Here is a 25,706-nt window from a genome sequence, read left to right as displayed (position 1 = left end):
CACACTCTTTATTGGATATATACAAATTAAACATATTTACCACTTTAGAGACACAATTTCCATTCCATTTAAAGCGGACCTCTCACCTCTGCTGACTATGCGCATGCCCCATGTAATACCAATACTGCAGCATCTTTTCATATAACTTTATGTTTTGCCCATTCCTCTATTATTCTTACTAGCAATTTAAGAATGAATTGCCAGCAGTTTGCAATGAACATCTAGCTGGGTCTTGGGTCTGACACTGCCAGCACTAACTGCATAGTATCAGACTGTGCACACACCCACACTGGTAACACCCAGCTGGATCTTCTTTGCAAACTGCTCGCAGTTCATTCATACATTTCTAGTTAGACTAATGGAGGAACAGCACAACATAGAGTCATAACAGTAGATGCTCCAGAATTGCTATGACATGGGGAATGCAAGTAGTTAAAGAAACAGACATGTAAGGAGAGGCGACAGGACTTCTTCAATCTTCTAACTAGATATGGTGGAGAGCCCAGAATAATCAGACACATGGCTCCTATTGCATATGAACGAACGCTGCAAGTTTTATTTCTAGTCTAGTGATTTTACTGGCACCTGGACATACTCGGTGGAAATTCTGAGAGGTATCTGGTCATTAAAGGGGTTTTCTGGACCACAGATATTGATGACCTAGCAGAAGCATAAGGCACTGACTGCCCGCAGCTCCATACACCCGGCAGCTGCCCAAACCAGCTGATTGGTGGGGATGCCAGGTGTCGGCCCTCCACCGATCGGATACTGATGACATATCCTGAGGCTAGGCCATCAATATCTGTAGCCCGGAGAACCCCTTAACCCCTTTAAGGCACAAAAATCCCTGTCGATGGAAGGGGGGGGAGGAAGGGGGGGTAACTGGTAATATGCAGTCATGCGGAGCTCACTTGTGTGGTTGTTGCATCGTTCGATATAATGCAGATACTGCACAGCTCTGTTCTTTGCCTGCACAGAGAGAGGACAGAAAAAAGACAACATTTATAGCGCAGTGCGCAAAAAACAGCAGAGAAAAAATCCTGCATTAGGCCTCATGCACACAAACGTATTTGGTTTCTGGTTCTTGTCCGTTTTAGGCTTTGTTACAATGGATCCGCAAAAAAAAAAAAAAAAAAATGGATGGCATATGGATGTCATCCTTATTATTGCGGATCCGCAGTTTGCATGTAGCCTCAAACAGTTTATTACCACTGCCCCCAGCAGTGTTCTCCGTTACCTTCAGTGCTCCAATGTGCAATAATTCAGGGTTTCTTTAAAGAAATGAGAGCCAACTGGCGAGACGGCGCGTCGCTCAGCGCACATTGAGTACATTCAAGCTTTGGGTGCTTTATCAGAAGTCGCCTCATTCAAAACTTCATAATAGTACTGTACGGAGATTCGTCTCCGTTATTACTAGAATGTATGGGCTCCAATGAGCCAAAGTAAGTTAAACGCGTGACTTTGTTGAATAACTTCGGGAGTTGATTTTTAAAGTGGAAAACCACTTTAAAACTTGAAACCGAACTCGGCGTGGTCCTTGGCAGATTCCCAAGGGGAAAAAAAAAATGAAGATTGCTTAGTGGAGGAGACTTACCTTTCTGAGGGCTATCAGTCTGTCACTGGCTTTTCCAACAGCAAATCCTGTCAAGGAGACAAAAATAATAATCAGTTTTCACCGTGCTGTCGTTGCTCACAGTTAGGCCTTTTCACACAAGCGAGTTTTCCGCATTGCACCCGCGCTGAATCCTGACCCATTCATTTCAATGGGTCTGTGTACATGAGCGTTTCTTTTCACGCATCATTTCTGCGTTTCGCGAGAATCGCAGCATGGTCTATATTCTGCGTTTTTTCACGCCGCCCTGGCCTCACAGAAGTGAAAGTAATGTAAGTGATGTAATCCGGATGCAATGCGTTTTTCACTGATGGTTGCTAGGAGATGTTGTTTGTAAACCTTCAGGTTTTTTTTTTTTTCACGCGCGTGAAAAATGCATCAAAACAGATTGCACCCATGTGGAAAAAAACTGAACGCAATCGGAGACAAAGCTGACTGAACTCGCTTGCAAACTGGCGCGAATTTCACTGAATGCACCCTGAACCAATCCTGACACAACCAGTATTGTTCGTGTGAACGAGGTCTTATTTCACCATTTGAGGTGGCAGCGCTCTTTAAAGGGATTACTGGCGACAGGCCGCTCTTTAGCATATTAGGTTTGTATTATATGGAGTTTTCCATTGATCCTGAGCTCACTAAGCTGGAACCGTATCTAATAGAGGACATAATGGAAAGTCACTGATCAGGAGTGCCCCTGTTTTTGGGATCAGCGGCGTTCCCAGCAGTCAGACCTACCCATTTGATTTATGGAATATCCAATTAGTCATCCATTAAAGAGGACCTGTCACCACAATCTGCAGGCAGCGTGTTATAGAGCAGGAGGAGCTGAGCAGACTGATATAGAGTTTTATGGGAAAAGATTCAGCAAAACTTGTATTTTATACATTTAAACCTCTGCTCTTTCTTATGCATTGGAGTCATGTGGGCGGTGCCGCTCAGTGATTGACAGCTAACTGCATGACTACACGTATAGGGAAGCCGGCCAATCACCGACTAGGACCGCCCACATGACTCCAATGCATAAAAAGAGCACAGGGTTCAATGTAGATCACTCTGCTCAGCTCCCCTGCTCTATAACATGCTGCCTGAAGATTGCATTGCATTTCCATAGTGACCGGTTCCCTTTAAAGCCACCGTACATAGATACGTAGGGGGCCATTTATTAAGACTAGCGTTTTAGACACCGGTCTTACTAACCCCTGCACTGGCGGTGGATCTGACAAGTTATCTAGAGTCGCCAGCCACTACATCATTTCGGCACATCCAACGCCGATCCAAGTGTAAGCCAGCTTCCTTCCATTTTCTATGCATAAAACAGGCGTAGAAAATGATAAATAAGACGGGCCTATCGGCCACGCCCCATTTTTTAGACCTGCAGTGAGCGGGGAAAAGTCACACATTGAGTCGCAAATAACCTTTGCACCGCAATCTGCGATATATCTGATAGTAAATGACCCCCATAATCTTAATAATCTATAATAAAATGGTGGTAGAAGAGAAAATTGAAACTGAGCATGTGTGTTCGCCCTCATTTAGCTTGGTAGGTGCACATGCACATTACTATTCATTTTGAACACTAGAGGGCGCATCTGGAGTATTTTTGTCACAGAAGGTAATTACTAAATTATTTTTAATGCTAAATTATACTGGGGAAGCTCTTTTATTATATCTTTTTATATGTAGTTTTTTTCCTTGTTAAATAAACCCCCACAAGATGCACTAAAGCTCTTACCGGCAGCTCCGTTGCCATTTCCGACCGCCACCAAGACACTGACAGATCGCTTTCTTCCTTCTTTGGCTGTCATGTTGAACACACTTTTCATCTAGAATGACACAAGAAACCAATCGGTATTACCCAACCACTACAGTCTACGGAAATCACAAAATCTCTGGATTTTTCAGGGCGCAATAACATTTACCGGATATAAGAGTAAGGCCTCATGCACATGACCGTTGTGTGTTTTGTGGTCTACAAATTGCGGATCCGCAAAACACAGATGGCGTCCGTGTGCGATCCGCAATTTGTGGAACGATTAATATAACTGCCTATTCTTGTCCGCACAACGGACAAGAATAGGACAGGTTATATTTTTTTTGCGGACCACGGAACGGAGCAACGGATGCGGAAAGCACATGGAGTGAATGGGTCCGCATCCAAGCCGCAAAAACTGCGGACCAAAACTCGGATGCGGACCAAAACAACGGTCGTGTACATGAGGCCTAAATCAGTCATTTTTCACTCCTCTTTTTGCACCAGGAAAGGACATAAATGGTACTTTAAGTTGTAGCCAGGGGAGCCATAACAGGTAGTGTCATCTAGGGTTTCCACAATACCAGAATGTGGACTTCGACACCAATACTAAGTGTAATATCATGCTTTTTCACAGTCTGAATCGTGAATTGTAAACCTACACGGCCACTGATACATAATGGCCGGTTAATTACATGCAGTTTTGTGGGTGGAACAGCTCTTTTCCAGCAAAATCGAGCAGCCGGACATCACTGTACAATTAGATTAGAAAACCACGACAAACACAACAGATCTGGGCTGCCAAAATGTCGCTCCATGTGGCCTCAACACCAAGACTATATTCACACGACACATTGTCAGTTATTCATAGCCATTTTATGGTCGTCTGTCTGTTTTTAATGACCGTTAAAAGCGAGTATTAAAATGGATGATTTTTTTTTTAATCCCAACCCCTGCAGTACTCTCTGTATACATAATTTCCCCTACAGTGCCCCCTGACCATTTCCCCCCATAGTGCCACCAGTATGATTAATATTCCATTACTGCATCAAGTATTCTTAACGTCACCTAATATTATTATTCCCATTAGTACCCCCTAGTATCATGAATACCACCTTTAGTGCCCCCCCTGTATTATGAATGCTCCCCTTAGTGCCCCCCCTGTATTATGAATGCTCCCCTTAGTGCCCCCCCTTTATTATGAATGCTCCCCTTAGTGCCCCCCCTGTATTATGAATGCTCCCCTTAGTGCCCCCCCTGTATTATGAATACCACATTTAGTGCCCCCCCCTGTATTATGAATGCTCCCCTTAGTGCCCCCCCTTTATTATGAATGCCCCTATAGCGTATTGAAATACTGACAATGTCAGTACGGAAGCAGTAGACGCATCGAAGTATCAAAATAGTATTAATATTTGGATGGATTGTGCAACCCTAGTCTTATCAAGTTGTTCCGGGTCCCGCCCCGTACCATCTATGATACACATATGAAGAGATTTTGCCAGGAAAAGCACAGGCTAGGCAGACATTTTCCCCGCAGTTGTCACTGCTGGAGAAATGCATTATTGTATAGCAGCCATGCAAAGGAAACCCATCCATATACTAAAAAGGTAAAGTCCACCGGAACAGATTGGCTCAAAGAGAAGGGGGGGGGGGGGGGGGTGTTCTGAGCTGAGGACGCCTTCTATGATGTCCATATACATTATTAGCGCATATGCGCATGGGCTGTCTTCATGCACACAGCAAAGTAAAGTGCTATGACAAAGGGACTGTGTATCCTGAAACGCGTCAGCCAACCTTGCATCTTGAATTTACACATGCTGTTTTACATTACGGATTTTAATCTGAACCAATAAAGAATATGAGTGATGGACATCGATGAGCTGACTACGGCATACGTGTTAAGCCTTTACTGAGCCACCAGGTGGCAGCATCAATGCACAATTCGCTCCATATTAAATGAACTCTAAAATAGGTTTTGTAGAAATGCAACACAGAGAAGACTGCTGCAAATCCCTTTATTGCCATAAAACGAATACAATTTTCCTTCTCTGTTCGCCCCCCCCCCCCCTCCCTCCCTCGTTATTGCAGTGCATCTTTTCAAAGACAAGCTGAGGAAGAGGTCTTGGGAACAAGAAGACATCCTTGAGGTAGCCTGTGGTAACTGAAGTGCACATTTGATTGTGTTTGCTGACAGCCATTAGAAAATGTAAAAAGGTCAATTTAGAGGAACTTGCACCCAGAAGATTTGTCTGCGACCTTTCTTCATTGCTCACTTTAAGGGTTCGAAGACATATAATATAGACTAAATGAACCAGTACATAGACTGCCAAGACAAGATTAATAATAGTATAAGGGAATGAAAATTAACAGTTTAGATAGATACACACACCGATATACATTATACATACACACACTGATATATATTATACATACACACATGGTAGCGCAGCTCAATAAATTAGAATATCTTCAAAAAAAATTACTTTATTTCAGTAATTCAATTCAAAAGGTGACACTCCTATTCTATAGATTCATTACACACAGAGTGATCTATTTCAAGTGTTTATTTCTTTTAAAGTTGATGAATATGGTTTACAGCTAATGAAATTCCAAAAGTCAGTATCTCAGAAAATTAGAATATTGTAAGTTCAATATTGTAGAGTCATGGTGTCACACTCTCCATCAACACAAAACACCTACAAAGGTTTCCTAAGCCTTTAAATGGTCCCTCAGTCTGGTTCAGTAGGCTACACAATCATGGGGAAGACTTCTGACTTGACAGTTGTCCAGAAGACAGTCATTGCCACCCTCGACAAGGAGGAGAAGCCACAAAAGGTCATTGCTAAAGAAGCTGGCTGTTCACCAAGTGCTGTATCCACGCATATTCATTGAAAGTTGAGTGGAAGGAGAAGGTGTGGTAGAAAAAAGTGCATCAGCAATAAAGATTACCGCTTTCTTGAAAGGACTGTCAAGAAAAGGACATTTTAGAATTTGGGGGAGATTCACAAGGGGTGAACTGCAGCTGGAGCTTTAAAGGGTTTCTGTCACCTGAAAAATGGGTGTTAAGCTTGGCTGACATTAACACATCGCTAATGTCAGCTGAAAATAACTATATTAGTGACATCTCACTGCCTGAAGCCATTACTGAGAAAAACAAACTTTTAGAATATGCTAATTAGCCTCTAAGAGCAGGGGGGCGGGGCGTTGCACCTGCTCCTAGAGGCTCCGTTTGCCCACCTATTATCGGCTTCTTTCCTCCCGCCGGCTGTGTCTACTGTGAAAATCCTGCGCCATCCCGTTCAGTATTCGGCGCAGGCGCAGTGAGGGAAGGACGCTCGGCGGCTGCTGGCTTCCTCACTGCGCCTGCGCTGATTACGTCAGAGTGCTCCCGGAAGAGAAGACAGCCGGCATCGCCGAGAAAAAGGAGGAGATTCTAGTGACGTCGCTGGATCCTTCTATGTGGTAAGAATATTCCTTGTTGCCCAGCGCTTTATTCCCACTTATACCACCAAAAATCAAGGGGGAAATAATATTTTTGAAAAAAAAAAATATACACTAATAATTAATATATTTATAAACACTGTATCACCAACAAATAAAATTAATTTGGCCACCAGATTATTTATATATATATATATATATATATATATATATATATATATATATATATATATTTACATATTCTTGTACCAAATTAATTTTATTCATTGGTGATATAGTGTTTATAAATATATTAGTATTTTTATTTTCTAAAATATAGTTTATTATTTTCCCCCTTGATCATTGGTGGTATAAGTGGGAATAAAGCGCTGGGCCTTCTTCTCAGCGATGCCGGCTGTCTTCTCTACCGGGAGCACTCTGACGTAATCAGTGCAGGCGCAGTGAGGAAGCCAGCAGCCGCCGAGCGTCCATCTCTCACTGCGCCTGCGCTGAATACTGAAAGAGACGGCGCAGGCGCGGGATTTTCGCAGTAGACATGGCCGGCGGGAGGAGAGCAGCGCTGCCCTGGCCCTGTCAATCAAGAGAAGAAAGGCGTCAAAATAGGTGGGCAAACTGAGCCTCTAGGAGCAGGTGCAACGCCCCCCACCCCTGCTCCTAAATGCTAATTAGCATATTATAAAAGTTTGTTTTTCTCAGTAATGGCTTCAGGCAGTGAGATGGCACTAATATAGTTATGTTCAGCTGACATTAGCACATCCATTTTTTAGGTGACAGAAACCCTTTAAGAGCCCCCAAACACACACACATCCAGGACATGGGCTACAACTCTCACATTCCTTGTGTCAAGCCACTGAGGACCACTGACAACGTCAGAAGCATCTTACCTGGGCTAAGGAGAAAAAGGGCTGGACTGTTGCTCAGTGGCCCAAAGTCCTGTTTTCAGATGAAAGTAAAGTTTGCATTTTATTTGGAAATCAAGGTCCCAGAATCTGGAAGAAGAGTGTAGAGGCACGCAATCCAAGGTCCAGTGTGAAGTTTCCACAGTCAGTGATGGTTTGGGGAGCCATGTCATCTGCTGGCTTTTGTCCACTGTTATATCACCTTTGGTGCTCAAAAGGGCTAATTAGCATAATACAAATGAATGAAAAAAGTTGTTGGAGTGTGTTTGTGTCTGCACCTTGATTTAAGTAAATGTGATGGCTGCCCCATTAATAGTCAAGGGCCATATCCGAGGCTACCACAGTATATCAACTTGACCGCCATTGTTTGGATTTTGAATTCCACATTGAAGTCAATGGGAGAAATCCGCAGATAATCCACAAAATATTGATCGTTTTGCAGATTTTTAAATCCACTTCACATCCCCAAATCTATACAGAAAGTTTCCGCTACAAATGGAAAACCCAATCCACTTTTAGTGTGCAATAAGCTGCTGCAGATTTGTACTGCAAATCCACCACGTCTGAACCTACCCTTAAAGAGCCTCCGTCAGCATGATCAACCCGATTAAACCAGGCACACTTGCTAGTAGAGTTGATAATACTGATTGAAATGATAACTTTCTTTTGCCTGTATGTTAAAGGGAATCTGTCACCTATTTTGACCATATAAAACCGTTAACATAGCAATGTGCAATAAAATACCTTCATTCCTCCATGGGTCCTCTTTCTTTTATTCCACTTTTCATTCAGATAAAAAAGCGATTTTTCTGATATGCAAATTAAGTCTTAAGGTGCCCAGAGGGGCATTATTACTCTCCTCTAGTGCCCAGTAACGCCCCCCTGCAGTGCCCAGTCGGCCTTTCTTCCAAGCCCAGCACGCCTCCTAAGAAATTAATGTCCTCCCACATACTTGCCGAACGGCGCCGCCCCCTCCCCACTACGTCATTTAATTTATTCACTGCACCGTCCTTGCTTCCTCCTCTCTTGGCCTCCGAAATCCCGCGCAGGCGCAGTATCGCTGAGTGCCTGCACCTGTACGATACTCTTGTTCCAGAGGGCAACAGCGCTCTGATTAAGTCACTGGGCTCAGCGCATGCCCAGTGACACTATTGAGGCTGTTGCCCTCTGGAGCAGGAGTATCGTACAGGCGCAGGCACTCAGCGATACTGCGCCTGCGTGGGATTTCGGAGGCCAAGAGAGGAGGAAGCAAGGAAGGTGCAGTGAATAAATTAAATTACATAGTGGAGGGGGCGGAGCCGTAGACAAAGAGAGGAGGAAGCAAGGACGGTGCAGTGAATAAATTAAATGACGTAGTGGAGGGGGCGGAGCCGTTCGGCAAGTATGTGGGAGTACATTTATTTCTTAGGAGGCGTGCTGGGCTTGGAAGAAAGGCGGGCTGGGCACTGCAGGGGGGCGTTACTGGGCACTAGAGCAGGGTAATAACGCCCCTCTGGGCACCTTGAGACTTAATTTGCATTTTAGAAAAATCGCTTTTTCATCTGAATCAAAAGTGGAATAAAAGAGAGAGGACCCATGCAGGAATGAAGGTACTTTATTGCACATTGCTATGTTAATGGTTTTATATGGTCAAAATAGGTGACAGATTCCCTTTAAACCGCTGCTGAGATATCTGCATTTTATTCATATGCACATAAGCATGTTGGAGAACCAGGGGGCGAGGCTGAATCCTTGGAGCACTGCTTTTGTAATACATCTGTGCTTTGCACACTCCTGCCTTGCTTTGACTGAAAGAACTAGACATCAGCATGCTGAGGGCAGAGCTGTGTCCTAGCATGTATATATCTTATACACTACTTACTATAGCACCATTTTGAGAATAGGTTTTCTATGCTTAGAAAGCGAATACGTATTACTGGTTTATTCAGAGGCACAATATATGATTTTAGAGACACCAGTATTGTGTATTAGCTTTCCAAGTATAGAAAACCACTATTCGCAATATGATAAGGTTGTAGCCTGGAGGTAAGTAGTCAGCCTTGCATGTAGATGTCCCAGGATCAGATCCCAGCAGAAAATTCTAGATTTTTTTCCCATATTTTTTTTAACCCTTATTTAACCCATAATGAAAAGCTATAACCATACTATATTGAGAATAGAGGGGGTCATCTATTACTGAAATATGCCTATATTAGGCGTATTTCAGGCACAGATGGCATTGGGACAGTTCGTCGCGCCGCTATCTGCAACTTATGCCAGGTCTAAAATTGTGGGTGTGGCGTGGGTGGGGAAGGGCTGGCAGGCCCATCCCATTCATTATTTTCTGTGCCCGTTTTAGGTGTAGAAAACGGTCTAAATGTAAGACAGCTTGGAAGCTGTCTTACAATTAGAACTGGCCCTTTATGCGCTGAAATTATGGAGAGGCCTGTGCCTCTTCATAACTTCGGCATATCCTCCACCAGCTATGGGCCTTTATTAAGACCGGCGTCTAAAAGGCTGGTCTTTATAAATGTGCCCCAGAGTTTTTCTATGCTTGGTTTAATAGGGTTGATCATGCACACTTTAAAGATTCCACCCTTAGATGGTCTGTGTCTGCATCTACAGGATTTTAACTATTTTGAGGAGGTTGAGCTGGACCTGGAAAGAGCCCTAAGCTGAACTTCATCAATAACCTTAGGAGTTGACTATGAGCCTTGACACCAGTGCTCAACCTCACTAAAGTTACTGTGGCTGAATGGATGAGAATTCCTATAGCTATGATGCCAAAATGAAGCCTTCCGTAAAATTTGCCTCAGTGGGTTGGCACGTTACTACACAAATAATACCTAATACGTGTATATGAGATGAACACATTTGTGCCCATAATATTGTATTTACATACAACTTGTTTTATTTAGAGGTTCAGTTCACTAAGACTTTCTAAGCCTGGTGTGTACTTACTAGGCTTGTCATATCGCCGTATTCTATTTTTGTTGCCACTATGCCTTTGTAATCTCTTATTCTTACTTAAAAACATGCAGGATAATGAGAAACCAAATAATTAAAAAACTGCTGACATGCTCTCCTAGGAAATAGTTGAAGACTTCTCGTTAAATGTGATCTATTGGTCATTGCTCTGGACCACAAACTTGGTCGGTGAAAATTAATGTTCTATAAGACACATCAGATATTCTCTGAAGTATCTATGAAGAGGGAACAAAATGTATTGCTCCCCGACTTCAGAAAGCTAGAGAGCCGTAATCTCGCGATGCGCGAGCTAGCGCATGCGCAGTGTCCTCATAGTGTTCCTTCCCTGTGCTGGCATCAGCCTCGGGGAAGGAACTGCGCATGCGCTAGCTCGCGCATCGCGAGATTACAGCGCTCTAGCTTTCTGACGTCGGGGAGCAAGGAGGAGATTTGGATGATGCGGGGCGGTGCTGGGCTCCTTCATGCTGGACTCATCTCAGGGACACATCTCAGGTTAATTTGCATATGTATCAAATCGTTTTTTTACACAATAAAAGCACACAGAGCTATGGGGACTGGGTATTGCGGATGTGCTAGCGGCCATCTAGCAACCCATGTCCTCAGCTCTATACACAAAATCCCGGTGACAGGTTCCCTTTAAAGTATAATTGTCATTTCAGTTTAAAGAGTCTTCTTATAAACCTCTGGCTGAGCATTACTAAGGAGAATCAGTTTTCAATTCTAGATAGTACTCAAGATATCTGTGTGTAACAATTCAGAAAGGCAGGGGGATGGGCAGTGATAGTCAAGGACTGGGGTAGCGACCAGAGGCGGCTGGTAGCCTGTATGTTACACAAAGATGTCTTCAGCGCTCAGTAGAACTGTAGACTAAAGACAGACTATCCTTAGTAACGGTCAGTCAGAGCTTTCCTAGGAAGACTCTTTACATCCTGTTTTCTAGTAGAAAGTAACATCTTTCCTTAATAAAATATATTAACCCCCCCCCCCCAAAAACAGTTACACTTTGACCCCTTCCTAAAACACAGACATTTTCTGTATTTTTTCACTCCTTGCTTTCCAGAAGCCATAACTTTTTTATTTTTCAGTAGTCATTTAATAGCACAATTTAATATTGCATACGATGCAGTGCAAAGCTGGATTTTTCTTTTTTAAATGGGGGTGAAATTATGAAAATAAAGTAATTGTTTTATGGGTTCAGCTTTTAAAGTGTTCACTATGCAGTGAAAATGACATTAGCAGTATTCTGCAGGTTAATACAATTATAGCAATACCAACGTTTTATAATTTTTCTTGTGCTTTCATACAAAAAAAAAAAACTAACTTATGTGATTTTTTCATGGGTTTGTATTACTTTTTGATTACTTTGTATTACATTTTTTGGGAAGTGAAGTGACAAAAAATAAAATAAAATAAATAGTGAATCGGTCACAAAGAGCACCCAGCTCCCTGTAAATAACCACTCAGTTGTGGTTGCAATTCCCTGCAGCATCTGAGGGGTTACAAGTCTGTGATCTGAAATGCCTGCGATCACAGGCCCTGCCACTAGGTGTCAGCTGCAGGGTGCCTGCTGTTTTATACAGCAATGTCACCCGCTCAGCTCCTGAACAGACCCCATCTTTAAGGACCCAACATCCACCGTACATGTATGGTACAATATAATGGAGCTGATTGATTCATGTAAATGCAGCTCTCTCCGCTGCTCAATGACTAAGCAATTATTGGGAATGAATGGTTTATTCCCGATAATTGTCTGTCAACCAGGTTGTGTAAAAAAGCCTTAGTTCAGAAGCAGGGACTGTTTGTCATATTTAGTTATCCTGATGGCCCCACAGTGCCCTGGCCTGGACCTCCAGTTAAAGTGTAATTCACTTCTTGTTGCCATACTTCAGAGACAATGAGCTACTCAATTGTGGAATCACTATGGGAAAGGTCCTGGAAGGGCTGCAGGTAAAGGGGTTGTCTCATCATGGACAATGGGGGCATATCGCTAGGATATGCCTCCATTGTCTTATAGGTGCGGGTCCCACCGCTGGGACCCGCACTTATATCGAGAACCGAGCCCCGCAAGTGAAGTGGGGTGCACTGCACATATACAGCCACTATTAATTATTTTCTATGGGGTCGGCGATTTTCGTCAGCCCGATAGAAATGAATGGGAGCAGGGGCTGCGCATGCGCGGTACGCTCCTATTCACTTCTATGGGGAGCCGGCTTGGTGGTGGTTGGACCGGAATCCTTTAGCCACCACCTTGCGGGGCTCCGTTCTCTATATAGCCGTGGGACCCGCACCTATAAGACAATGGGGGCATATCCTAGCGATATGCCCCCATTGTCCATGATGAGACAACCCCTTTAATCTTTTACAAAAATAGAGAAATGGATATATCACCAGTCCTTAAACGGGTGTTCCGTGAATTTAATATCAATATCAGATCGCCAGGGTTCTGAATCCCAGCACCCCCCTTAATCAGCTGTTATAAGAGGATCTGTGAGCGCCTAGGCCTCTTCCTAGGCCAGTGACATCACCATACATTGATCACATGGTCTGGGCGTAGCTTAGCTCCATTCAAGTGAATGGGCTGGACTGCAATACCAAGCACAGCATGGCACTGTGCTTGGAAATATAGCAGGAGGCTGCAGTACTCACCAAAGCTGTTATTGGCCTAACAGTAAAATTAAAGGGGTTATCCAAGAATATAAAAATGCCCCCTCACAATGAATATACTTACCTGGCTGCCCGCGCCGCTCCTGGTCCCCACACCACCGCTTCTCCCCGTGCGCGGATGAAAACATCCGGTGTCGGGGGGAGCAGCCAATGGCAGGCGGGGACGGGGACGAGCCTCCCGCGATGCAGATAATCACCTCATCCCTTGTGCTCCATGAGAATACCTAAAATTGCCGGAAGAGAAAATGCGGTGCTGGAACATTGGGACTGTCAGCAGGTGAATAGTGTTTTTTTTTTTCCTATGGATACATTTTCAGGACTTTTCTCAAACAAACCTAGCACTTTTATGATATACCCTGCAACATATTCAGCATCTTGGTGGATTCTCATTATACAGATGTAGCAGGGTTAATACACAAACTCTTAACTCAAATTTCTCAACTCATCGCGTTATCTTGAAACAAAAGCCATTAAAAAGCGATTTAAGGTGTTTGCTTAACGCATTAAGTTTAGATAACACGTCTCATAAAGCATTAGTGTTAACTCTACTACATCTGTAGTCAATAGAGGTCTGTGATAGCATCTACATTTACTCACAGCAGAATCCCCGAAAATCAGCTGCCATTAACTGCAAAAACTAAAACGTACACCCAGGCAAACTTTGTCCGTGTGGGTGGTATGTTACAAAGAGTCTGTACCTACCAATAAATGTATAATTACAAATCTCAAAAAGCTGCATGAGGGAAACAAGATTTACAGAAACTTATAAAAGATATTTCCTACAGGGAAGAAATAAAAATAATACAATATGGTGACTAATATTCCTATATTTCTTCAACAATAGTGTGCCGTTTAACCTTTGTCCGATATGCACTGCTGTGTTTCAAGGAGCACTCCCCACGCCTTTCCTTAATGTCTCCATCAAACACTATATGGTAAAGGATTACAGATCAAAGAAAGAACTACAGCAAGAACATCTCCTCCACATGTTCACTGTACAATAAAGAGGTATAATACAGGTACCTGTGGCGGAAAACCTGACAAAGAGATTGTATTCCCGATCTGCACTTCGTGACTAATGTAATGTTACGGTCTGGGATCTGTCTTCACACCGTCACTCACTGATGGTTGTATGCAGCGCGAAGTATTGTAAAATTCAATTCGGCTGCTTTGCCGAATTTTACTTAAAATTTTGCTTTGTCATGAAGAGAATTTCTTTGTAAGTAGTGGGTGCAATGACAGGGAACGGCGATGCTCCCTTTCATTGTACCCCTCAGATCCCGCATTTATCGCCGATCGTGGCATCTGACATTAATATTAAAGGGAGTCTGTCACCTCCATATGGCCATATACAGTGCTTACATGGCTCTGTAGCACACCTATACATGAATGTAATGGTACCTTTGTTCTTTTCTTTAGACTTGCACCAGCAGGAAAAACGAAGTTTAATTCATATGCAAATGAGCACTCGCAAGTGCCCAGGGGCAGCGTTCAGTGTGTAGGTGCCCAGGCTGCTCTGCCTTCTTTTCACTTTACTCCTCCCCAGCCTCTTCCTTTGCCCGCCCTCCAAGTCCGGACCCATCGATGAGGCAAGAGAATTGGAGGGCGGGCAAAGGAAGAGACTGGGGAGGAGTAAAGTGAAAAGAAGGCAGAGCAGCCTGGGCACCTACACACTGAACACCGCCCCTGGGCACTTGCGAGTGCTCATTTGCATATAAATTAAACTTCATTTTTCCTGCTGGTGCAAGTCTAACGACAAAGACAAAGCTACTGTTACAATCCTGTATAGGTGTGCTACAGATCCATGTAAGCACTGTATATGGCCATATGGAGGTGACAGACTCCCTTTAAAGTGTAAAATAAAATAAATTCAAATTTAACTCCTTCAGGACCCTGCCATTTTTCACGGTAAGGACCAGGCCATTTCTTTGCAAATCTGACATGTGTCACTTTATATGGTGATAACTTTAAAACGCTTTTACCTATCCAAGCCATTCTGAGATAGTTTTCTCATCACATACTGTACTTCATGACAGTGGTAAATATTTCATTTTTATTTAGAAAAAAAAAAATACCAAATTTACCAAAAAGTTTAAAAAATTCGCAATTTTCACAATTTCGATTTCTCTGCTTTTAAAACAGATAGTGACATCTCCTAAAAAAGTTATTACTTTACATTTCCCATATGTCTACTTCATGTTTGGATTATTTTATAAATTATATTTTCTTTTTTTGGGACGTTAGAAGGCTTAGAAGTTTAGAAGCAAATCCTAAAATTTTTAAGAAGATTTCCAAAACCCAATTTTTAAAGGACCAGTACTGGTCTGAAGTCACTTTGTGGCGCTTACACATAATAGAAACCACCCATAAATGGCTCCATTTTAGAAAATACACCCCTCAAGGTATTCAAAACTGATTTTACAAACTTTGTTAACCCTTTAGGTGTTCCACAAGAACTAAAGAAAAATGTAGATGAAATTTCAGAATTTCACTTTTTTGGCAGATTTTTCATTTTAATCCATTTCTTTCCAGTAACAAAGCAAGGGGTTAACAGCCAAACAAAAACTCTATATTTATATTACGCTGATTGTGTAGTTTACAGAAACACCCCATATGTGGTCGTAAACTGCTGTACGGGCACACGGCAGGGCGCAGAAGGAAAGGAGCGCCATGTGGTTTTTGGAAGGCAGATTTCACTGGGATAATTTTAAGTTGCCATGTCACATTTGAAGACCCCCTGATGCACCCCTAGAGTAGAAACTCCAAAAAAGTGACCGCATTTTGGAAACTGCAGGATAAGGTGGCAGTTTTGTTGGTACTATTTTAGGGTACGTATGATTTTTGGTTGCTCTATGTTAGGCCTCATGCACACGACCGTTGTTTTGTTTTGGTCCGCATCCGAGCCGCAGTTTTTGCGGCTTGAATGCAGACCTATTCACTTCAATGGGGCCACAAAAGATGCTGATAGCACTTCGTGTTGGTGCACTTTTTGTGATGTAAGGTGACAAAAAAAAATTGTTCTTTTAACACAGTTTTAATTTAATTTTTTACACAGCGTTCAGGTGAGGGGGTGGATGATGTGATATTTTTATATGGCCGGTCGTTACGGACGCAGCAATACCCAATATGCCTGTTTTTCTTTTTTTACAATTTGATGTGTTTTATTTTGGGAAAGGGTTTTTTTTTTTATTTTACTTGAAACTTTTTTTTTTTATTATGAAAAACACTTTTTTTTTTTTTTTTTACTATTTATATTTGTCCCACTTCAACTTCTGTGGTCTGATGCCTTCTGCAAGTCATTGCAATACAACCTGTATTGTAATACATTGGCTGACATCTATGTGCAGTACACATCAGTGTGTCCGTTCAGCAAAAAGATATGTAGACCATGTCCTATTCTTGGCCACAAAATGCAGACTATGGACCCAATAAAGTCAATGGGTCAGCAAAAAAACGGACGCAACACGGACGTCATCTGTATTTGGTGGATTGCAATATGGATACTGTGATGCACATGAGGGCTATTGACCGGAATGAGTCCACATCCGCCAAATACGACCGAGGATAGGTGAAGCCCCATCTTTTTGCGATGCGGAGGCACGGATCAGAAGTACTAGAAAAGCACTTCAATAGATAGATAGAACGTGTTCTGTCTTTGGCCGTATGATGCGGAACGCGGACCCATTCAAGTCAATAGCTTCACATCTGCAAGCGGAGTGCACACGGCCGGGTGCGGGCACGGAGCAAGTACGCTCATGTGCATGAGCCTTAATATTGTATAGATCCTGGTCATGCCACCAAAGCAGCTCCTACCAGTCAAGGCACAGACTTGGGCACCCATGACCTTGCCAGTTGTCCTTCATTGTGGTAGGTGCCAACAACCTCATACTGGGAACACTCCGCAAGACCTGCTGCGGTGGAGATGCTCCGAACCAGTCATCTAGCTAAAACAAAACGTCATTTGTCACTTCGCTCATAAACTGACGCTTGGCGTTTTTTTTTCCCCACTTCCAACAAATCAGTTTCAAGCACATCAAATTTCATCTGACTCTTCATCCGCTGTCTAATAGATCCACTTCTAGACAGGTGGCATTGTGAGGAGATAAGCAACGCCATTCATTTCACCTGTCAGTGGTTTCCATGTTCTGGCTGATCGGTGAATATAGAACATAGATGTGTTTGAGAAATGAGTGGTGCAACAGGACCAGATTAGGGGGGGGAAAAAAAAAAAAAAAAAAAAAAAAAAAAAGAACAACGCTTCACAGCACCAGTCATAGCCAGTTAGCCACAAAAGTAATTTATTTTCAAAACTTGCCATCTCACAGCCCTCATCTTAGGAGATTTCAAGCCAAAATGAAAGGAAGGTAAGGAAGGACACACATATATACTGCATGTAAAATCTATCTTCGGGACGGAAAAATATAAAGATATTACAAAAGTAGAAAATAAGTGAGGAAAATAGGAAAAGTATTATATATAATACAATGAGACAGACAATAGTAGAAACAAACATGAATCTTACTACACAATTAAAGGGATTTTCTGGGAGTTCAATATTGATAGCCTATCCTCAAGATAGGTCATTAATATTTAAATCGGGGGGTCCGACTCCTGGCACCACTGCTGACTATTGAAAAGGAAGCGACGCTCTAGTGATTGTTGCCGCCTTCTCACAGCATACCGAGCACAGCGCCATAAGTTGTATAGTGGCTGTGCTTGGTATTGCAGTCTAGGCCCAGTTACTTGAATGGGATTGAGCTGCACAAAGGCCACATGACCAATGAACGTGATGTCACTGGCCTAGAAAGAGGACACAGCGTTCTGCCCCACGGATTATATACCGACGACCTATCCTGAGGAAAGGCCATCAATTCAGAACTCCTGGAAAATCTATTTAAAAGGGGTTATCCCAGCTAGAACCAGCCCTGTACCTCACATGGATCCAGAGCTCTCACCATTCATTGCTACAATTGCTCTGCTAGATTTCTGGCAGTTGGCAGCTCAAGGGGCGTGTCCTTTCTCCTGCAGCTCAGGGCATGTCCTTGCTCCTGCAGCTCCCTCCCCGTAACTTTCACAGCTTCTAACAGTAGGTAACAGCTGTGGTGGTAGCTAAAAGACAGAACTGAGCATGTGCGTCCACCTCAGTAAGGTGGACAGAGAAACAGGGAAAACTATACACTGCGTGCAGAATTATTAGGCAAATGAGTATTTTGACCACATCATCCTCTTTATGCATGTTGTCTTACTCCAAGCTGTATAGGCTCGAAAGCCTACTACCAATTAAGCATATTAGGTGATGTGCATCTCTGTAATGAGAAGGGGTGTGGTCTAATGACATCAACACCCTATATTAGGTGTGCATAATTATTAGGCAACTTCCTTTCCTTTGGCAAAATGGGTCAAAAGAAGGACTTGACAGGCTCAGAAAAGTCAAAAATAGTGAGATATCTTGCAGAGGGATGCAGCACTCTTAAAATTGCAAAGCTTCTGAAGCGTGATCATCGAACAATCAAGCGTTTCATTCAAAATAGTCAACAGGGTCGCAAGAAGCGTGTGGAAAAACCAAGGCGCAAAATAACTGCCCATGAACTGAGAAAAGTCAAGCGTGCAGCTGCCAAGATGCCACTTGCCACCAGTTTGGCCATATTTCAGAGCTGCAACATCACTGGAGTGCCCAAAAGCACAAGGTGTGCAATACTCAGAGACATGGCCAAGGTAAGAAAGGCTGAAAGACGACCACCACTGAACAAGACACACAAGCTGAAACGTCAAGACTGGGCCAAGAAATATCTCAAGACTGATTTTTCTAAGGTTTTATGGACTGATGAAATGAGAGTGAGTCTTGATGGGCCAGATGGATGGGCCCGTGGCTGGATTGGTAAAGGGCAGAGAGCTCCAGTCCGACTCAGACGCCAGCAAGGTGGAGGTGGAGTACTGGTTTGGGCTGGTATCATCAAAGATGAGCTTGTGGGGCCTTTTCGGGTTGAGGATGGAGTCAAGCTCAACTCCCAGTCCTACTGCCAGTTTCTGGAAGACACCTTCTTCAAGCAGTGGTACAGGAAGAAGTCTGCATCCTTCAAGAAAAACATGATTTTCATGCAGGACAATGCTCCATCACACGCGTCCAAGTACTCCACAGCGTGGCTGGCAAGAAAGGGTATAAAAGAAGAAAATCTAATGACATGGCCTCCTTGTTCACCTGATCTGAACCCCATTGAGAACCTGTGGTCCATCATCAAATGTGAGATTTACAAGGAGGGAAAACAGTACAACTCTCTTAACAGTGTCTGGGAGGCTGTGGTTGCTGCTGCACGCAATGTTGATGATGAACAGATCAAAACACTGATAGAATCCATGGATGGCAGGCTTTTGAGTGTCCTTGCAAAGAAAGGGGGCTATATTGGTCACTGATTTGTTTTTGTTTTGTTTTTGAATGTCAGAAATGTATATTTGTGAATTTTGAGATGTTATATTGGTTTCACTGGTAAAAAGAAATAATTGAAATGGGTATATATTTGTTTTTTGTTAAGTTGCCTAATAATTATGCACAGTAATAGTCACCTGCACACACAAATATCCCCCTAAAATAGCTAAAACTAAAAAACTAAAAACTACTTCCAAAAATATTCAGCTTTGATATTAATGAGTTTTTTGGGTTCATTGAGAACATGGTTGTTGTTCAATAATAAAATTAATCCTCAAAAATACAACTTGCCTAATAATTCTGCACTCCCTGTAAACAGCAGGTGGAGCTATACAGAAAGATTTAACTGAATAACTTACTATACTAAATTTCAATTACATCCAATTATAAAAATATTCAGATCCAGGTGCTGGTTTGAAAAAAATGTAGAATATTTTTTGTGGAACAACCCTTCTAAAGAATATCATTTCCAGAAATGCCCAGTAAAAAATGCAGGCTCTGGAATTACATCTTCCCAACAAACACAGTCCATGTACCCAACACACAACAGCACAATAAAATCACTGACTTTTATTCATGTACATCCTCCAAAGTGCTGTACATCATACAGCGTGCCCCAGTAAAAGCATCTTTACTGGGGAAACTGTACAGAAACGACAAGCAGGATACATTAGACGACAGGCTGGTCGTACCACTACAACTGGTGGGTTAGCCGACAGCAGAGGTCGCACTACGTTTTTTCCAGAAGAGTAAAAATACTCCTCTGACCATTTTTGAGGAGTACTTTTACCCAAGGAGGAGTACGAAAGTTACAGTAATTAAAATACATAATACATAGGCCTGCAGTCGCCCTCATCTGCACTGGAGCCTCTGTTGCAGACAAAAAAGCCTCATATGCAGCACTTTTTTGTCTAGTAAAAAGACAGGACCCCGAACGGAAATTGAACGGATCCCATCATAGTCGGCAGAGTCTGTTCAGCTTCTTCCCTGTGGGGTGACAGGAGGAGGGGGGAGCAGGGTCACCAGTGGGGTGACAGAAGGAGGGGGGAGCAGGGTCACCAGTGGGGAGGAGCAGGGTCACTAGTGGGGAGGAGCAGGGTCACTAGTGGGGTGACAGGAGGAGGGGGAGCAGGGTCACCAGTGGGGAGGAGCATGGTCACTAGTGGGGAGGAGCATGGTCACCAGTGGGGAGGAGCAGGGTCACTAGTGGGGAGGAGCAGGGTCACTAGTGGGGTGACAGGAGGAGGGGGGAGCAGGGTCACTAGTGGGGAGGAGGGGGGAGCAGAGTCACCAGTGGGGTGACAGAAGGAGGGGGGGAGCAGGGTCACTAGTGGGGAGGAGCAGGGTCACCAGTGGGGTGACAGGAGGAGGGGGGAGCAGGGTCACTAGTGAGGGGGAGCAAGGTTACTAGTGGGGTGACAGGAGGCGGGGGGGAGCAGGGTCACTAGTGGGGTGACAGGAGGAGGGGGGGGAGCAGGGTTACTAGTGGGGTGACAGGAGGAGGGGGGGAGCAGGGTTACTAGTGGGGTGACAGGAGGAGGGGGGAGCAGGGTTACTAGTGGGGTGACAGGAGGAGGGGGGGAGCAGTCACCAGTGGGGTGACAGATGGAGGGGGGGGAGCAGTGACTGAGGGGGCCACTAAAAGGGACATAACTCTGTGGGGGGGGGGCACTCTGTGTGTGTGTGTGTAGGGGGATATCTAACCAGACATAACTGGGTGGGGGGGCCACCTAAGGTACATAACTGTGATGGGGCACTAAAAGGGGCATAACTTTTTTTTGGGTGCCATCTAAGGGGTCACAATTTATGAGGCATCATTGTGTTTGGGGGGCCACCTAAAGGGGCATCACTATGTTTGGAGGCACTGGAGAGGGCAGCACTGTGGGAGCATAACTTTTTGGGAAGCCGTCTAAAGGTGTATAATTCTGTGGGGGTCCACTAAAGGGGGCATAACTGTGTGTGAGGGCCATCTAGGTAGCGCAACTGGGTGGGGAGCTGGGCATAGCTCTGTGAGGAGGACCATCAAAGGGTGCATAATTATTTTTCGGGCATCATTGTTGGGGCCATCTAAAAGGGCATAATCTATGAGGGGGGGCCTCACTGTGTGTGGGGCTACTTAAAGGGGCATCATACTATGTGGGGAGAACTTAACGGGGCAGCACTGTGTGGGGGCCACTTAACAGGGCATCATACTGTGTGAAGTCTATTTAAGGGTACATCATACTGTGTGGGAGACATTTAAGGGGCATCATTTTGTGAGGGAAGCATTTAAGGGTACATCATACTGTGTGAGGGGGGCATGTAGAGAACATCACTTTGTTCTGGGGTCTTTTAAGTGGGGCTCATTCTGTGTGAGGGGCAGCCGAGGGATCATCCTACTTCAATACTTTTGTTCTTTTTCACACAAAAGTATTGAAAATCAGCAGTTTTTGACCATATTAAAATGCAGGAATAAAAGCGCAGTATAACACATCATCGTCACTTCAAGAAGATGAAAAAATTTATTATTTTTTTTGAAGACGGAAGAAGCACTTAACATTGAGATATTCCCCTGGAGTTTTCTCACGCTGAATATATCAGCGGCCTTCACTTTGACAAAATAATACAAATAAACGCCAAAAATGATTATCTCGCTAAGAAAACATTTTCCCTTTGTATTGCTACAGGAGGGAAGAGAAAAGAAACATTAGAAAACATCCCTCCGATAGCAGACACCTTGAAAATGGGGAGGCATTAACCCTTTAAACCACACACAATGGGTTCTTCCTGACATTGATGGGTTATTCATAGGATGAGTCACCAAAACCGGCTTAGGGCCCAAACACGGGTGGATAGGCCATCAGTATGAGGTCGCTGGTGGTCAGACTCTGGAACCCCCCCACCAATTAGCTGACCGAAGGGGCTAAAGCACTCGCCAGATTGCCGCGTCCCCTTCATTATTTACTAGGCACAGCGCTGTACAGTTTGTACAAATCAGAGTAAAGCTCCAATAAACGCCAATAACCCCATAAAGTAATAAACACTCGATATATATAAAAATATATTATTTATAAAAGTATTACATATAATAAACATATTTAATATAATATATTTTTATAGCGAGTGGTTCTTACTTTATGGGGTTATTGGCATCCTTGATGGGTTGATACTATAGTTAGGCTAGACCCCTTTCATGTATAGTTATATCTTGAAGTTGCCATCGGTAATCTTAAAGCTCCAGTAAAAACAAGTAAGGGAAGTGGACAAGGGGTTAAAAATATATCTAAGAAATTTGCCAGACTTTACATTATATAGTGATTGTACTTAATTCATATTAAACCAGAAAATCTCATTAAATTCAAATTGGGAAAATTCAGACCTGACATATAACTTGGGCAGAAATTGCACGACTGCATCTATTAATATAATTGATGAGCCCACAGACTAAAGCTTCTTCCCGCCGTACATAGGTGGAAATTGTAGTCTGAAATGTCCTTTTTCCTCTAATCTTATTTTAACCCTTTACGGACAGACAATTTTGGCCTTAAAGGTGTTGTCCGGGGACACCGTTTCTAACAGCCTACCTTCCCTACTGAAAGGATGAGACTTACTTGCTCTCTGCTGCTCTGGTCCTCCGCGTCTCTATCTTCCGGTCCAGGTTTTTTTTTTTTTCTCACCTGGCATGGTCACCTGATCCTCCTCAGCCAACCGCTAGCTTCAGTAGTGAAGCGTTACGCTGAAGGATCAGGTGACCATTCCCATGCCAGGTTGGAAGAAAACAAACCCCAGACCGCAAGATGGAGACACAGAAGCCAGTGCAGGAAGAAGGCAAGTATGATCCTTTCAGTAGAGGGAGGTAGACTGTCAGCATCTGTTAGAAATGATGCAGTCCCGGACAAACCCTTTCAAGGGCAATCTGTCAGCAGATTTGAACCTATGACACTGGCTGACCTGTTAGACGTGCGCTTGGCAGCTGAAGGCGTCTGCAATCAACCACACAGTGCCCAAGGACAGCCACAATGATAAACCGCTTGTACCTATCAAAACGGGCCAACCTGTTACTTGTGCACTTGGCAGCTGAAGGCATCTATGTTGGTCCCATGTTCATATGTGACCAACATTGCTGAAAAAAAATTATGTTTTAATATATGCAAATGAGCCTCCAGGAGCGACGGGGGCCTTGCTGTTACACCTAGAGGCTCTGCTCTCTCTAATGGCAAGGCCCCCGTTGCTCCTAGAGGCTCATTTGAATATAATAAAACATAATTTTTCTCAGCAATGCGGGCACATATGAACATGGGACCAACACAGATGCCTTCAGCTGCCAAGTGCACAAGTAACAGGTTGGCCCGTTTTGATAGGTACAAGCGGTTTATCATTGTGGCTGTCCTTAGGCACTGTGTGGTTTATAGCAGTATCTGTGGTCTAGCAATTAATCCATAACTTCTAGTAGAAATAATAGAGAAATGGCACAACATAGAACCAGAAAAATAGATGCTCCAGAATTGTTATTACATGCGGAATGTATGAAGCTATTAAAACAGGCATGTCAGGAGCGGTGACAGGTCCTCTTTTAAAGTGAATTCCCGCCGTTCATCACCAAGTCGTTTTTAGGTACAAAATTCTATGCTGAGAAATTACCCTTTTAAAAGGTCAGAGATTTCTTTATGCAGAGCTCCATAAAGGGGTTCTGAATAGCCGGTCAGCTGTTTTCAGGAGCTCTGGGTCCTGAAAACTAGCACCTAAGTCCACTGTGTAGTGGTCAGAGTGCCAACGGGATCAGCGCTACAATAACCAGCGCCGGCCAATGCACAGTCAATGGAGCTTTGAAGTTTTGCAAAACAGCTGATCTTCAAGGGTTCTGGAAGTCTGATCCACGCCATAATGAAGTTGATTCATTTAACCTCGGAAGAACCCCTTTAACATAGACATATAGTTAAAGGGGTAGTCCCATAATCATCAGCCATCCAGAGAATAGATGATAAGTGTCTACTCGAATTATGTACTCAGCCATTTCCGGTGCTCCCATAGAAATGAATGGGGCAGAGCTGCACTTTTCCGACCAGCTGCTCCATCCATTTCAAAGGGGGCTCTACAGGGTACGGTGCCTCTGTTCTCCTGATTGCTGGGGGTTCCACTGATCTGATTGTTATTCACAGGATAGGGGATAACGTGTCATACCCAGAATACCCCTTTAAGACAAATATACATTAAGACCAAAAAATTTGCCTTCTGCTAAAGTTGAGCCTGAGGGGGCCTCGATGGAGGTTGTAGCTTTGAAACAGCTAGAGAGCCACATGGATATCACCGCTCTACAATAGGAGGTGTGGGTAAACAATTCGGTGTACCTCCCCAATGCGGACTTATCAAAACTGTCCCACAAGGAAGAAGGTCCATGGTGCCCACAGCAGCCAGAACTCAGGAAACAAACTCTTAATTGCTTTCTATAGGCAACATTCCCATTTTTCCATGCCTTTCATTTACAAAAATATATGCAAAAATCTGCTTTCTTCCTGAAGGAAGAAACTACCTCATACTACCCAAACCAGAGACTCCTCCGAAAGTCAGGGACAACCATCTGTAAACAGCTGTTTAGGGGTTCTTGCCCCCTGATCAGTATACAGCAGAATACGATGTGGCTTGTTAAGATACTTTGGACAAAGCTATGGAGGAGGTACTACTTCTCACTTAAAGGGATTATCTGGGAATTTATATTGATGACCTATCCTCCAACACCTCGGACCAGCCGTTAGCTTACGGCGCGCTGGCCTCTTCCTAGGCCATGTAAGGTCACTGTACATCAGTCACATGGCCTAGTTGCAGCTTAGCCTCATTCAAGTCTATGGGGCTCTGCTGAAATACCAATGTACTTGTAAAGCTTCTGGGAGCTGGCTGTGCTCACCAGAGCTCCAGCGAGTGTGGCGGCACCCTCAAACAGTTGACCAGCGGAGGATAGGTCATCATTAT

General features: G+C 43.7%; 1 protein-coding gene across 1 annotated transcript in view; it reads right to left on the bottom strand.

Moving 5' to 3' along the window:
* The window catches only part of MRPS5 (mitochondrial ribosomal protein S5), a 97,900-nt gene that overhangs the window by 10,091 nt on the left and 62,103 nt on the right, over positions 1 to 25,706 (bottom strand). Inside the window, exons 6-8 of the mRNA XM_040429630.1 lie at positions 3,345 to 3,435; positions 1,595 to 1,641; positions 912 to 969 (exon numbers count right to left, since the gene is read on the bottom strand). Coding sequence (XP_040285564.1) covers positions 912 to 969; positions 1,595 to 1,641; positions 3,345 to 3,435 — 196 coding nt within the window. The remainder of the gene's footprint in view (positions 1 to 911; positions 970 to 1,594; positions 1,642 to 3,344; positions 3,436 to 25,706) is intronic.

The sequence above is a fragment of the Bufo bufo genome, chromosome 4 (assembly GCF_905171765.1).
Source record: "Bufo bufo chromosome 4, aBufBuf1.1, whole genome shotgun sequence".
NCBI classification, from domain to species: domain Eukaryota; kingdom Metazoa; phylum Chordata; class Amphibia; order Anura; family Bufonidae; genus Bufo; species Bufo bufo.
This window is presented reverse-complemented; position numbering and strand designations above follow the sequence as displayed.